We start from the raw sequence: 14,477 nt of genomic DNA on the forward strand, positions 1-14,477 counted from the left end.
GGATTAGATCCGATACTTTGCCGGTATCGGCCGATACTTTCCGATACCGATACTTTCAAGTATCGGATGGTATCGCTCAACACTAGTCCCCATATCAGCAAGAGCTACTAGAGCAGCTAGTATATGTATGTAATATATATGTTTGTAATTTACAATTACAACTTACCAGAATCAATTCGATTTTTTCTGTACTTCTCATTTTTGGAATCAAGTGACATTTTCTCATCCAAACTTGAAGAGCTTAAATCAGAGTCACTTTCACTGTCACTGGTAGCCACTGAAACAACAAGACAACATTTCATAGTTCTAGTTAAACCACTCACAAGTCTGACTGTATCACAATAAACAATTATCAGAAACATAATTCAGAAAATGTTCTTATGTCTTCACCTGAGCAGCAAAATTATCACTTTAGTGATTGAAGAAATTGACAGTAAAAAATCTCTTTGTGATCACCATATTGGTGACTATTTTTAAATGATCTTTCTTTGGCAACTAATACCTGGGCTCTTTAATGGAGTTTCCGCAATTTTCTAGTGATTCGTCATTAATTATTGTGCCGGAAAAATACACTTTAAAGGTATTGCACACAACACGGACCTCTTCATAAGATCTATATTCCTCCTTATAGAAGAACACCTATACTCACCTCTGGTTTCGGTGCCATTTCAGTGGTGATGGTGTAAGGTGATAGACAAGTGAAAACAGGCACAAAATTAATGCCTAACAGTGTCTGTAAGCGAACACCACTGTCTGCTGGTCAAAGATGATAGCAAAAGGAAAAGCATAAAGAATTGCATTTTCAGGAACTCAAGAGTGAAGTGCATGTTCCCTTGGGAAAGAGATTGGAGGAGATGCCATTACAAGTGACAGCAGTGGTGCAGTTAATAATTATAATAGGCCCAGCAGGGTTGAGAAGGGAAGGACCCAGCACCTGGACCTGTATCAGTGCAGTTAGCTTACAGCTGCCATTACAAGAAACCAGACTTGAGTAAAGACCCAAGAGAGACCAGAACCGAGTGGAAACCTGAGCGAGACCAGAGCCGGGAGAGCTGATCTGAGTGAGCAGAGGCAGGGCTGATAGAGGGACAACTAGGCCACAGCAAAAAGATGTTCGTGTGAGCCATCGCTTCCAGTGTAAACGTACAGTACAAAATGGGGACTAAGGCTGCTCTTCAGGAAATGAAGGTGTGCGGATTGTGAAGAGTCACATGTCTATCTGGGACTTGCGGCCTAGTGAGTAGTATTGTCGAACCCCAGTTTGGGCCTGTGTGAAGTTCTTAAAGGTTTAGCAGCAATTCTAATTTTTTCAACAAATTTACAAAACCTATTTCTTTAGTGATCTATTCAAATGTAAATGGACTTTGAGGGGCCTATACATTGGAAACTCCACAAAATTTATACAATTTAAAAAACTGCACCTTTCAAATACTTCAAAACTGCTGTAGGGAAGTTTTGTTTAACGCTTCAGGTGGAACACAGGAATTAATACAAAGTGCAATGAAATTAAAAAAAAATTTAAATTTTACCTCCAAAATGTTCCATTAGCCTTAATATTTTTTTACTTTTGCAAGCGGTAACAACAAAAAGTGGACCCCACATTTTATTAACCACTTTATTACGAGAACAGCAATACCCCACAAGTAGTTAAAAAGTTCTGTTTAGACAAAAAGCAGGGCTCAGAACAGAAGAAGCAATATTTGAATTCTGGAATACAAATTTGGCTGAAAAAGATTGCGGGCACATGTTGCATTTTCAGGGCTGAAACAGCAGAATCCCCCCAAGTGACCCCATTTTGGAAACCACACTCCTCAAGTATTTTATCCAGGGGTAAAGTGAGCATTTTGAACCCACATATATTACACAAGATTTGATAATATTAGGTTGTCATATTGACATTGTTTATTTTTTTCAATGTTGCTTTAGCTCAAAATTTCTCACTTTTTCAAGAGGTAACACTAAATAGTGGACCCTATTGTTTGTTATCCACTTTCTTATGAGAGCGGAAATATTCCGCATGTAGTCAAAAAAGTTCTGTTTGGACAAACACCAGGGCTCAGAACAGAAGGGGCACAATTTGAATTTTGGAACACAAATTTGGCTGAATTAGGAATAGATTGTAATATTTGTAGAGCCTGTGTGCTTCATGAACAACAGAAAAACTCCATAGATGTCTTTTTATTTTTAATTATATCCTTTAATGTATTTATCTAGGGAGGTAGTGAGTAGTTTGGTACCACCATTTTTTATGCAGTTGATGCTGCACAAGTTTGAAAAATTACAATTTGCATTTTTTTCACTGTTACCTTTATTAATTTTTCTACGTTCTATGGAACAAACTTTAAACTTTATTACACTAGTTTTCCAGTGTTCAGAAATACATCCAGTATGGCACCAATGTGAATACTGGACACACGGGTGTCCCTATAACACGTGATGCATCATTTGGTCCTTAGGGTAAAATTGATGGAATCTAAGGACTCATTCGAAACTCACAGAGACATTGAATTATCAAACAAGAAAATCCTTCTATGAATTATTACTCACAAATGAGAGGCATGCCCGTAAAAATACATTTGCTGATTATAAAACTTGGTCTTGCTATCAAAACAGTTGTCCTCCAATTGCGTATATTGTAGCAGGCAGAATAAACTGTACTGGAGTGAAGGGCAAAATATTAAAAATGTGGAGGACAATGCAGCTAACTACAGTGGGGGAAATAAGTATTTGATCCCTTGCTCATTTTGTAAGTTTGCCCACTGACAAAGACATGAACAGTCTATAATTTTAAGGGTAGGTTAATTTTAACATTGAGAGATAGAATATCAAAAGTAAAATCCAGAAAATCACATTGTATAAATTATTTAAGTTTATTTGCATTTTGCCGTGAGAAATAAGTATTTGATCCTCTACCAACCATTAAGAGTAGATCAGTTAGACACTCCTAATAAACTTGTTACCTGCATTAAAGACAGCTGTCTTACATACACTGTGTTCCAAATTATTACGCACAAAGAGTTTAGGAGTGATAAGGTTAGAATTTTTTTGTTTGTCATTTAAACTCATTGATGGTGATGTGTGTCAGGGCTCTTTATATCACTGAAAGCAATTGCAGATACCTGTGCAAATTAGTTTGGCAGGTGTGTCCAAATAAAGGCAAGACTACTTAAGAAGGCTGTTCCACATTATTAAGCAGCCTACATTTTTTGCCAAAATCGGAAAGCAAAAGGATGTGTCGGCTGCTGAGAAGCAACAAATTGTGGAGTATTTAGGTCAAGGCATGACTACAATCAACATTGCCAAGACACTTCATCGTGATCATCGCACAATCAAGAAGTATGTAGCTGATTCCCAGCACACACGTGTGCGTGCAGATAAGGAAAAATTGAGGACTCTTTCCAACAGGCAATTGCGTAAGGTTAAAAGAGCAGCTGCAAAAATGCCTTGTCATAGCAGCAGACAAGTTTTTGAAGCTGCTGGTGCCTCCAACGTCCCCAGAACAAGATGCAGGGTCCTTCAGAGGTTTGCAGCTGTGCGTAAGCCATCCTGTCAACCACCTCTATCCACTGCACACAAGCAGAAACAGCTCCAGTGGGCCAAACGATACATGAAACTGACTTCCAAATGGTTTTGTTCACCGATGAGTGCCGTGCAATGCTCAATGGTCCAGATGGATGGAGTGGAGGATGGCTGGTTGATGGACACCCCATGAAAACACGGCTAAGGCGCCAACAAGGAGGAGGTGGAGTAATGTTTTGGGCTGGAATCATGGGGAGAGAGATTGTCGGCCCCTTTATGATCCCTGAAGGGGTAAAGATGAACTCCATAATCTATGTGGAGTTTCTAAAACAACACGTACTGCCATGGTTCAAAAGGAAGAACCGTGCTTTCTGCAGCAAGATCATTTCCATGCTGCAAAAAACACATCTGCATCTCTGGCTGCTATGGGCATAAAAGAGGACAAACTTATGGTGTGGCCACCATCTTCCCCTGACCTCAACCCCATTGAGAACCTCAGGAGCATCATCAAAAGGAGTGTCTATGATGGCGGGAGGCATTTCACATCTAAGCAACAGCTCTGGGAGGGTATTCTGTCCACATGCAAAACAATTGAAGCAGAAACCATCCAGAAACTGACAAATTCAATGGACGAGAGAGATCAGAAGCTACTTTCGAACAAGGGGTCCTATGTGCAAATGTAACATCACCTAGAAAAAAGTTTTCACTTGAAAACTGTTTGATTTCATTTTGTAATAAGCTGATAATGCTTATAACTTCACAATTGACAATTGTTTTGCTCAAAATAAAAAAAAGGTTGAAAACTCTGTTGTGCATAATAATTTAGAACATGCATTTTGAGTGTTTATTTTTTTTAAAAGATACTGTTTTCATAGGCAGTTTGTTCCAAAACATTGCAATTATACTAGAATAGTAGATGACTGGAAAATAACAATGACTGCAATTCAGATAGGTAATTTAGAGAAAATATGAGGAAATATTATTTGCATAATAATTTGGAACACAGTGTAATTACCTTTATAAAAGACTCCTGTCCTGGCAGCTCAGTGAGTTTATTTGGCGGTCCCTACCTTCATATATTAGAAACGTGCACTTGTATCCTGTTGTGCTCTCGCACAATTTGTTTAATTTGACACCGAATTTGGCTCTCTTAGTGGGGCTGAACTGATGGAATGACAGACGGCCCTTAAAATTCATCAAGGACTCATCAACTGCAACATTTTGCTCCGGGGTATGGGAATTCATAAATTAATATTTTAGAAGGGAAATTACGGGTCTCAATTTGTTAAGATGATCATAGTTGGGGGTCATGTCTTGGGGGACGAACTTTGGAATTATCACTAAACCAAAAGGAATCTGATTAGTGCTTCATAATGGGCTTGGTACATGACAGCTGCAAATACAGGGTTGCTGAGCACAGATTTTGTTGCCCAGTAGGAGTGAAGAGTGTTTTTTTTTTACTAAACCCATGTTAATGGTAATAATTAAAGCAAACCTGTCAGCTGTTTTGGCCGATATTAGATGCGGCCACCGCCTTTCAGGGCTTATCTACAGCATTCTATAATGCTGTAGATAAGCCCACGATCTGACCTGAAAGATAGGAAAAATAAGTTTCATTATACTCACCCGGCGGGCAGTCTGGTCCGATGGGTGTCACAGGTCCGGGTCAGGCGCCTCCCTTCTTCTTGCAATGCCGCCCTCCTGCTTGCTTCACAGGCTCCACGGCATTGTGATCCTGCGCAGTCATACTTATCTACCCTGGTGACAGGTTCCCTTTAAAACTTTTTTATTTTGATGGAAATCTATAAACGGGAATGAAAAGCAGTGGGTTTTTGGGAAAGTATAATAAATTTCTTTGGTGGGCAATAATCTAACACTAGTAAACCTAAACCCAGTCTAACCTTACTATTTTTTTATTTTTTTATTTTATTATTAATTTTTTAAATATTTTATCTGCAATGTTTGAAAAAAAACCATAATCCTAACCCTAGTCATATGAATAACAGCAAAGAATGAAATAACTAAAAATTATAAAATATAAATTAAGATCTAATTTGACTAGGGGGTTGACATGGGGGGGGGGAGGAGTAGAAGTGATCTAGGAGATTGGGGATGTATTTATTGGAATTGATATAGAAATTTGATTTTTTTTCTATAATAACTAGACAGCACTTAAGCATAGTGTAGAAAAAGGTAGAAAAAAATATAGATTCTCCAGTGAAAAGTCCTCAGATAAGGAAAAAAAGTTTATTTCACAAAAACAGTAAAACCAGGATAGCGCATAGCAGACCAGATTTTGCCCTTGAATCACCATAACCACAACAAAATCTAACTTTCTTTCTTGGGAAGCCTACAAATTTAAAACACAGAAAGGATCCAACAAAAATACAAACTTACAAAAAACAGCCTTTTCCTGCATATGAGTGCTATCTGTGTTTTTTATTAATCGCACTTGTACCTGTGAAAATCTATGGTGCTATTCATATCTCTGTGACTTTTCATGGACTATGTGATGTAGGATTTTTATCCAAGGATCAGATCAAAATTCGAAATGCAAGTCTATGTCCGAGTGCAGTTCGATTTTCACAGACTGAAAGATAGAAGAATAATAGAGATTTTCTTTTTTTTTGACACTCAAACCAAACTCTGATGACACGAAATGAAACTCTATGGAGATACCCATCTCCTAAACTGGTTTATTCTAAAAAACTGTCCAACATCTCTCAACAGAATGGGGCAAGTGTGAACAGATGTAAGTTGCTACGACTGATTTATTAAAACTGTAGGCTTTTGATATGGGATAAAAAAAAGTTTCAAAAAAGTTGTATCAAAGAAAGGTTGCCTTAATGTAGCTAATTAGCACAGAGAAAATTAAGGCTGGTTTCACACTTGCGTTTTGATCTGCAGCGTTTTAAAAAAAACGCATGTGGTGAAAAAACGCATGTAAACGCATTTAAACGCTGCATTTTTTAGACGCATGCGTTTTTGCATGCAGAAAAAAAACACGGCATTTTGCCGCGTTTACATGCGTTTTTTCCTGCGTTTGCGTTTTTTAAACGCATGCTGAGAAGTGTGTGACAGCTGCCAATCATCAAAATCAACTAGAAAGCCCACTATAAACAGAAATAGCTAGGGTTAGGGTTAGGATCCCTAGTAACCCTAGGGATCCTAACCCTAACCCTAACCCTAGGGATCCTAACCCTAACCCTAACCCTAAGGGTTAGGATCCTAACCCTAACCCTAAGGGTTAGGGTTAGGATCCCTAGGGTTACTAGGGATCCTAACCTTAGGGTTAGGGTTAGGGTTAGGATCCCTAGTAACCCTAGGGTTAGGGTTTTCTTGTTTTTTCTTGTGTTTAGGGTTAGGTTTTTCTTGTATTTTCTTGTGTTTTTCTATAAAAACGCATACGTTTTTAACGCAAGCAAACGCATGTGCTTAAAAACGCATGCGTTTACATAGACAGCAATACATTTTTTTGCCGCGAATAAACGTATGAAATTACTACAGGTTACATTTCTGCAACTAAACGCACGCGTCAAAAAACGCATGCGTTGCCGAAAACGCGTCAAAACGCATGCGTTTTTTAATGTTAAGTATAGAAAAAAAAAAGCATGCGTTTTTTAGCGCTGAAACACTGCAGATCAAAACGCAAGTGTGAAACCAGCCTAACTTATTTCCTCCAGAAAGCTAATGGCTTTCTGTCATGGGGGTGGCACAGAGCAGCCACAGTCATAGTTTACAGTACTGTGAGCAGCAGTTGTAGGCATGTCTTGGGATTTTGATTGACAGCTCACTCTGCTCATTTGCTATGCAAGCCATCAATATGCCAGGGCATGCATACAGACCACACTCACACTGCGGTGAAGTGAGTGAAAACTGTAGCCACTTCTGTGCATTTCCCATGACTGAAAGCCAGAAGCTCCTGTGAGGAAATAAGTTAATTACTTTTCTGATAGCCGCACTTTCAGTATGGCGGCCAAGCAGTATTATAATTATAATGCTATATAATATATAATGCTATATAATGGGGAGAACATCCCATGTATCTGAATGGAACTTTCAGAAATCTTTGTGCTTCCTGCAAAAACAATCCCTTTCCTAACTTTAAGTCACAGAAGTGTTCTTGGAAACCCCACTGCCCCTTTTTAGCCTCTTTGACCTTCACAAATACTTCATATATAATGGATGGGACTATAATAAATCTGCTATGCACATTTATTTATACTAAATTCCATTACCATAATGAATACGTTTACTGCTAGATTATCAAAGGAACCTGTCTGTTATGTTGGAAATGGTGTTTGATCTACAGGCTGGAGGTAATAGACAAGGAGGAGCTGATCTGATTGACATACCTTTTTCTGGGGAAAAAGTTTCAGTAAAACTTGCATTTTATTCTTTGAAATCCCTGGTGTTTGTTGCACACGAGTGTAGTGGGCATTCCTATTCAGTGAGTGTCAGTCCTCTTTATACATCTGTGCATACTGAAATAGCTGTCCATCACTGAATAGGAGCACTTTCTGGACCCATACATACAAAACACCAAGGATTTACTTGAATAAAATACAAGTTGCACTGAATCTTTTAAAACAAGTGTATATCTCCTCCACAGCTTCTCTCTCTCAGTAGCATGCAACCCACAGATCAGACTTTCTTTAAGTTAATTTACTTGAAAAAAAAAACCTTAAAACATGAATCTATTGACATTATACTAGTGTATGCTCATTTTTACAAGTAACAGCACTTACTTTAATATTGCTATATAGATACTTTTACATTTTAATGGCCCACGGCTATATTCTTAACAGAAATTTGTGCAATCAATCATCCCTAGAATAGTTTACACAGTACGCATTTAGGGCTGAATGATCTAAGAATGGCTCCCAATTTAATCAATGATTAGCAGGGTGACCTTTTCTAACAGTTTCAATTTTATAAGCAAGGTTAGAGTGGAGCTTTATATACAGAGTGCAACTGTTAAAATCATTTGCCACATTGTGTACATAATTGCAGGCGTCTGCATGAAGATTTCTAAGTAGTAAAACTCAACCAATCGACCTGTGCCTGGCAGAGAGCATTTGTAAATTAGTAAGATGTGTAATTTTCAACCTCATTTTATTACTTAATGCAGTGCGTGGACTGCATTAACCTTTAGCATAGCTCGCCCTATATTTTGAAATAATAATCTTTTATTCTGACACCCACTTGTATCATGTGCAGTTGACAACATCTTTTTTTGTTGATCAATCACTTAATTTATTTATTGGAGAGACTGCTTTAACCTATGCGCTACCTTGCCGTGTCTTCACTTCATTGATTTAGTTTGGACGTTTCCTGCACAGGTCAAGTTAAAGCAGCAGAATAAAATTAGAACATCCATTTAGAGTAAAAAAAAAAAGGTACATCTATTAGCAATATCTTGCCAGTATATTAAGGATTGACTAAAGTGATAGAATTAATAAAAGATTTTGACGACAATTTGTCCTCTCCTGTCAGGTGCAGTTTCATGTTTCCAAATGAATAAATAAAACAGTTCTATATATATAAAGGAATATCAGTCTGCAATAAAATCCTGTTTATAAATAACTGTATATACAGTGGGTACGGAAAGTATTCAGACCCCTTTACATTTTTCCCTCTGTTTCATTGCAGCAATTTAGTAAATTCAAAAACATTCATCTTTCCCATTAATGTACACTCTGCACTCCATCTTGACTGAAAAAAAAGAAATGCAGACATTTTTGCAAATTTATTAAAAAAGAAAATCTGAAATATCACATGGCCATATGTATTCAGACACTTTTCTCAGACACTCATATTTAAGTCACATGCTGTCCATTTCCTTGTGATCCTCCTTGAGATGGTTCTACTCCTTCATTGGAGCCCAGCTGTGTTTAATTAAACTGATAGGACTTGATTCAGAAAGGCACACACCTGTCTATATAAGACCTCACAGCTCACAGTGCGTGTCAGACCAAATCAGACTCATGAGGTCAAAGGAACTGGCCAAGGAGCTCAGAGACAGAATTGTGGCAAGGCACAGATCTGGCCAAGGTTACAAAAGAATTTCTAAGTAGTTCCTAAGAGCACAGTGGCCTCCATAATCCTTAAATGGAAGAAGTTTCAGACTACCAGAAGTCTTCCTAGACCTGGCAGTCCAGCCAAACTGAGCAATCATGGGAGAAGAGCCTTGATGAGAGAGGTAAAGAAGAACCCCAAGATCACTGTGGGTGAGCCTCCAGAGATGCAGTAGGGAGATGGGAGAAAGTTCCACCAAGTCAACTGTCACTACAGCCCTCCACCATTCGGGCCTTAATGGCAGAGTGAGTAAGTATCTCCTCAGTGCAAGACATATGAAAGCCTGCATAGAGTTTGTAAAAACACATGAAGGACTCCCAGACTATGAGAAATAAGATACTGTGGTCTAATGAGATGAAGATAGACCTTTTTGGTGATAATTCTAAGCGGTATGTGTGGTGAAAACCATGCACTGCTCATCACCTGCACAATACAATCCCAACAGTGAAACATGGCGGTGGCAGCATAATGCTATGGGGGTGTTTTTCAGCTGCAGGGAGAGGATGACTGGTTGTCATTGAAGGAAAAACGAATGCGGCCAAGTACAGAGATATCCTGGATGAAAACCTATTCCAGAGTGCTCTGGACCTCAGACTTGGCCTAAGGTTCACCTTCCAACAAAACAATGACCCTAAGCACACAGCTAAAATAACAAAGGAGTGGCTTCAGAACAACTCTGTGACCATTCTTGACAGGCCCAGCCAGAGCCCTGACATAAACCCAAATGAGCATCTCTGGAGAGACCTGAAAATGGCTATCCACCAAAGTTCAGCATCCAACCTGACGTAACTGGAGAGGATCTGCAAGAAATAATGGCAGAAGATCCCCAAATCCAGGTGTGAAAAACTTGCTGCATCATTCCCAAGAAGACTCATGGCTGTACTAGCTCAAAAGGGTGCTTCTACTCAATACTGAACAAAGTGTCTGAATACTTACGACCATGTGATATTTCAGTTTTTCTTTTTTAATAAATTTGCAAAAATTTCTACATTTCTGTTTTTTTCCAGTCAAGATGGGGTGCAAAGTGCATATTAATGTGAAAAAAATTAACTTTCTTGAAATTACTAAATGGCTGCAATGAAACAAAGAGTGGAAAATTTGAAGGGGTCTCAATACTTTCCTCACCCACTGTAAATATGTATTCAAACAATTCACAGATATTATTTTTCCAACAAGTGGATCCTATACTTGGCATGATCATAGCCCCCTGATCTATACAACTACATGCATACAGAGTTATATTGAGGTGGTCAAAACTCAAAAAAGTTTCCTGAAAAAATTTGAAGCATTTTTTAACAGTTTTTTTCTAAAGGAAACCTGTCATGTAAAATAGCACTATTAACCTGCAGATATGGAGCTAATCTGCAGGTTAATAGTATTAAGAGCCCTGCTGCCAGGAGGAAATGAACTTTACACCCCCCAGCAGCATTCGACTTCCTGTCATACAGGTGGCACTAGCGTGGTTTCAGTTACCACTCTCTATACATTGAGCGGTGACTGAAGCCACCTTTGTGCCACCCCTATGACTAGAAGCCAAATGCTGCTGGGGGAAATCAAGTTCATTTCCTCCTGGCAGCGGGGCTCTCAGTGAAGCCTCCCCACAGTCAGAATGCTATACATCTGCAAATTAACCCTATATCTGCAGGTTACAAGCATTATTTTAAATAGCAGGTTCCCTTTAAGTATTTTTTACAGTCTTTTGATTTGTGGTGTCAAAAACTCTTCAATATGTCTCAAAAGTTGTAACTGCAACCACAGCATTTACATACTCTTTATTAAAAGAGAAATTTGGCTTATGCATGGCGAGATGTACAGATGTTTGTTTTAGTGTACTGCTTTGCATATACAGTCCTGCTCATTGTTTTTGGCACCCATGAAGTTTAAGCACATAATGTGGAATATCTCCAGAAAAAAATGAAACAAGTGAAACAGTTTTTTGTATAGAGCACTTGTGTTAAATACAAAAGAGCAAATGATATACAATAATTTAAAACAAGAAACAATGGGAGGGAAAAATAGAAAAACGTAAAGCTTTCTGTGCCACTCTTTACATTAAATTAGTATAGAAACATATTTTGACTAGCCTGTTGTAAATCACAAATGAGAATCTCTTGTGATAGTCGGTGCCCATGTGACCTGAATTAGACAATGAATGAAGACTTCAGTGTTTTAAAAAGCCACATGGTAGACCCCGTTCATTTGTCACAATGGTGACGACAAAGGAGCTGTCTGAAGACATCAGAACAGGTATTATTAGCAAACAAAAGCCTTCTAAAAGGGTATAAGACCATCTCCAAAGACCTTGGCATCCAAGTTTCAACACATTGCAATGTTATTAAGAAGTTTACAAGCATGGAACCATCAAGATCCTCCCTGGACATGGGGGAAAGAGAAACATTGACAAGAGATGTCTTCGAAAGTTGGTGTGAATGGTGGAGAAAACACCATGTCAAACATCCAAAGACCTGAACGCCAACCTGGAACTCTCTGGAGTCATGGTTTCAACAAGTACCATACACGATGGAGAAGGAAGAAACCATTACTGAAGAAAATACATAAAAAGGAACAACTGACATTTGCCAAAGAGTACTTGCAAAATCCTTCCAGGAAAATATTCTGTGGACAGATGAAACAAAAACAGAGATATTTGGCAACGCAAAGCAACAGTCTGTTTACAGATGGCACAATGAAGCTTATAAGAGGGGAGAACACACCAGTTAAACATGGTGGATGATCCATAATGCTGTTTTTTTTGCTGAGTCTGGTACTGGAGACCTTGGCCGCTTCACAGGAATCATGAAATCAGAGAATTATGAAGAGATTTTAGAGCAAAATGTCCTACCCAGTGTAAGAAAACTTGGTTTCAGTCAAAGATCATGGGTCCTCCAGCAGGACAATGACTCAAAGCACACATCAAAAAGTACACGAAAATGGTTTAAAAAAGAAAAAAACTGACTGTTTGAAAATAGCCAGCAATGAGTCCTGACCTCAATCCCATTGAAAATCTTTGGGGTGAGCTGAAATCTGCCATTGGGAAAAAGAACCCTGCAAACATTCAAGAGCTTGAACAAACTTCAAAGGAAGAGTGGGATAAAATAGCAGGTGAGAACTGCAAGAAGCTTATAGATGGCAAGAAACATTTGGAGGATGTCATCAATGCCAAAGGGTGTGTAACCAATCATTAATTAAGGGTGCCTTTATAGCTGCACATGCTGTTTATGCTGTTTCTTCTTTAAAACTGCAACATGTAAGTTGAAAAACAATGTTTTATTGTTGTATTACTTTGAATCACTAATTAAAAAATGCTGAGGATATAACTTTGTTAAATTTCCATTTATTTGTGAAGACATTCTACAGCCTATGAAAAAATACGAAGGGGTGACAATAACGATGAACAGGACAGTATTTGCCTCCTATACCATCATACTGGTGATAATATTCATGAATGAGATACTGCCATTTTATGGATTTGTTATCTTCCCAATCTGTGTATACAAAATAGCTATAAATATGAATAGCTATCAAAAGTAGATCATATATAGTAAAACAAAAATAAATCATGCTATATTTTCAGTGTATGTAATATACACTTTTAAAATCATGAGATCTAAAGTTTAAATACAAAAAATTCTAAATATAAAGTCTTGATGTACTCTATCTCCAGCACTTCAGTGCAACAACCCCAGCGCCTTATTACATTATTCTCATATTCCACTGTTCTGTTGAAGGCCTAGTGGTGGCCAAAATGTCAATGTTTATACACAGTGGATGTGCCCAAGTCAATACAGCATTATCTATGTTTTTCTGCATCTAATTTTGGAGTTCTGAATTTAATATTTGTACTATAAAGGTGACATCAACCCCACTAATATGAACCCCACTTGCCAACACAACAGGGCAAGTGGGAGGAGCTGGGCAAGGCACCAGAATTGGCGCACCTAATAGATACTCCTTCTCTGGGGTGGCTGCAGACTGCCATTTCTAGGCTGTGGGGGTCCGATATCCATGGCCACTTACTAGCCTGAGAATACTAGCCCCCACAAGTTTTTTAAATTATTTAAATTATTAAAAAATACGATGTGGGGACCCCTCTATTATTGATAACCAGCCATGCTAAAGCTGACAGCTGAGGGTTGCAGACCACAGCTTTCAGTGTTTCCCGACTGGTTATCAAAAATACAGGGATACTCCATGTAATTTCTTTTAATTAATTTATTCATAGCGCAGGTGGCGGCTGATGAATACTCCCATCAGCCGCTGCCTGCTCTTGCTGTTATTAGTGGAATACAACTTTCATCATTGTCCCCTGCTAACGCTGATTGCTGCATGAGCAGAGGACAATGATGAGAGCTGTCTTCATCACTTGGTGGCGGGGAACAGCGCAAACATTACCGTAGAATCCCAGGTGCTGGTATGTGTGATAGTGATGCGGCACATGGTTGCCACACGTATTAAACACACATACACATAGACTCGCGGACATCTCTGGTACTGGTTTTTACAGTACCGGAAATATCAGGAATCCAGGATGTGTTACAGAGCCCTTATCTGGTACCACCAAGTTGTCAGCTTATTCATAAATTTCCAGGGGAAATAAAAACGGAATGGCACAGTGCAGAGCTCTAAGAAGATGAAGATGCTCCAGAATTGTTACTTAATGAAAAATATAACTCTTTACTAAACTAATTATACGAGTATCATGAGAGTTTACAGGTCCTCTCACAAACTAGAGGTGCTGCAAATGTTTCCCATGAAAATCCTCATTAAGAAACAGTGCAGTGCAAGTAAATGGGGATTTTATAACACCATTTACACCTAAAAATGCATGATTTTTAAGGCTTTTTTTAATTACTTAAACCTGAAGTGCACAAAAGAGTATC

The 14,477-nt window shown here is 38.5% G+C and overlaps 1 protein-coding gene across 8 annotated transcripts in view; it reads right to left on the reverse strand.

The window, feature by feature from the left end:
- Positions 1 to 14,477, reverse strand: part of RPH3AL (rabphilin 3A like (without C2 domains)) — a 937,664-nt gene that overhangs the window by 107,116 nt on the left and 816,071 nt on the right. For all 8 annotated transcript variants that reach the window (XM_077296355.1, XM_077296351.1, XM_077296352.1 and 5 more), the window contains one exon: positions 167 to 277. In XM_077296355.1, the coding sequence (XP_077152470.1) occupies positions 167 to 277 (111 nt within the window). The remainder of the gene's footprint in view (positions 1 to 166; positions 278 to 14,477) is intronic.

Source organism: Ranitomeya variabilis, chromosome 3 (genome assembly GCF_051348905.1).
Source record: "Ranitomeya variabilis isolate aRanVar5 chromosome 3, aRanVar5.hap1, whole genome shotgun sequence".
NCBI lineage: Eukaryota > Metazoa > Chordata > Amphibia > Anura > Dendrobatidae > Ranitomeya > Ranitomeya variabilis.